Source organism: Olea europaea, chromosome 5 (assembly GCF_002742605.1).
Source record: "Olea europaea var. sylvestris chromosome 5, O_europaea_v1, whole genome shotgun sequence".
Taxonomy (NCBI): Eukaryota; Viridiplantae; Streptophyta; class Magnoliopsida; order Lamiales; family Oleaceae; genus Olea; species Olea europaea.
Genome location: NC_036241.1, coordinates 5188714 through 5189708, shown reverse-complemented (window position 1 = coordinate 5189708; position 995 = coordinate 5188714). Strand labels below are relative to the sequence as shown.

Here is a 995-nt window from a genome sequence, read left to right as displayed (position 1 = left end):
CGATATCAACACTCTCTCTGGATTCTGATCACGTCACAGGTACGTACTAGCTATCAATGTTCTGGCACTTGTGTACACCAAATTGCAGTTACCATCCTCAATCTGCCTTGTAGTCTCGGGAAAACCTCTGTGGAAGAGTCCTGGTTTCCTCGTGTATGATTTTCTTGGTGACAAGGTTAAGAATCTTTTCTCTTATAACTTCGTATTTTCGAACACACATCTTCTCTACACCATTGATGTTATCTTGCAATTAAGTCAAACATGAAGAATATATAAATGAATAGTAGGAAAGAAAGTACATATAAGATGGATAGTATTTAGAAATACGAAATGTTAAATTTATTTTGATTTGGTCAATTTCATGAATCGAACAGATCCTTTTATCACTCTTAGCAACTGGGGTAGGTGCGGCATTTGGTGCTACACTGGATCTCAAGAAAAACCTGGATGACTTGGATGATATCCTTCAAGAAAACTATAACAACACGGCCCTTTCCCTAATTCGAGTAAAACTTGATGATTTTTTCAACAAGGCCTATGTCTCAGCAGGATTCCTTCTCATTGCTTTCCTCACCTCAATAATTTCGTCTATAATTTCATCTTTGGATCTCACCAAGAAGACCTACTAATAAACAATAAGAAATCTTTTTAATGATGTATAAGATGTTATGCAAGAAGAGTGAATGCATTTCTTTTCATTTATCGTGAAGATTTTATGGAAGGTCCTGTGGTTTCCATCATTCCTTCTATAGATATAGAAATTTTGAAAGAAGTTGAAAGGGATAATTGCCTTGCAGTTACCAAATCTTCTATATTTTCTTCAACAATGCTATGGTGATAGAATTTTTTTGACATAATGGATAATCGACCCTCACATTAGCAGGGGCCTACTTTTTTGGACTTTTTTATTCATGCAAGGCCCACGTGCTGTGAGAGGACGTCAACCATTATGTTTAAAAAACATTCTGGCAAAGTCATTTAATTCTGTTTTCTTT

At 35.7% G+C, this 995-nt stretch overlaps 1 protein-coding gene across 1 annotated transcript in view; it reads left to right on the top strand.

Moving 5' to 3' along the window:
* Window positions 1-629, top strand: part of LOC111394157 (CASP-like protein PIMP1) — a 3759-nt gene extending 3130 nt beyond the window's left edge. Inside the window, exons 3-4 of the mRNA XM_023019925.1 lie at window positions 40-175; window positions 375-629. Of these exons, the coding sequence (XP_022875693.1) occupies window positions 40-175; window positions 375-629 (391 nt within the window). The remainder of the gene's footprint in view (window positions 1-39; window positions 176-374) is intronic.
* Window positions 630-995: the final 366 nt, after the last annotated feature.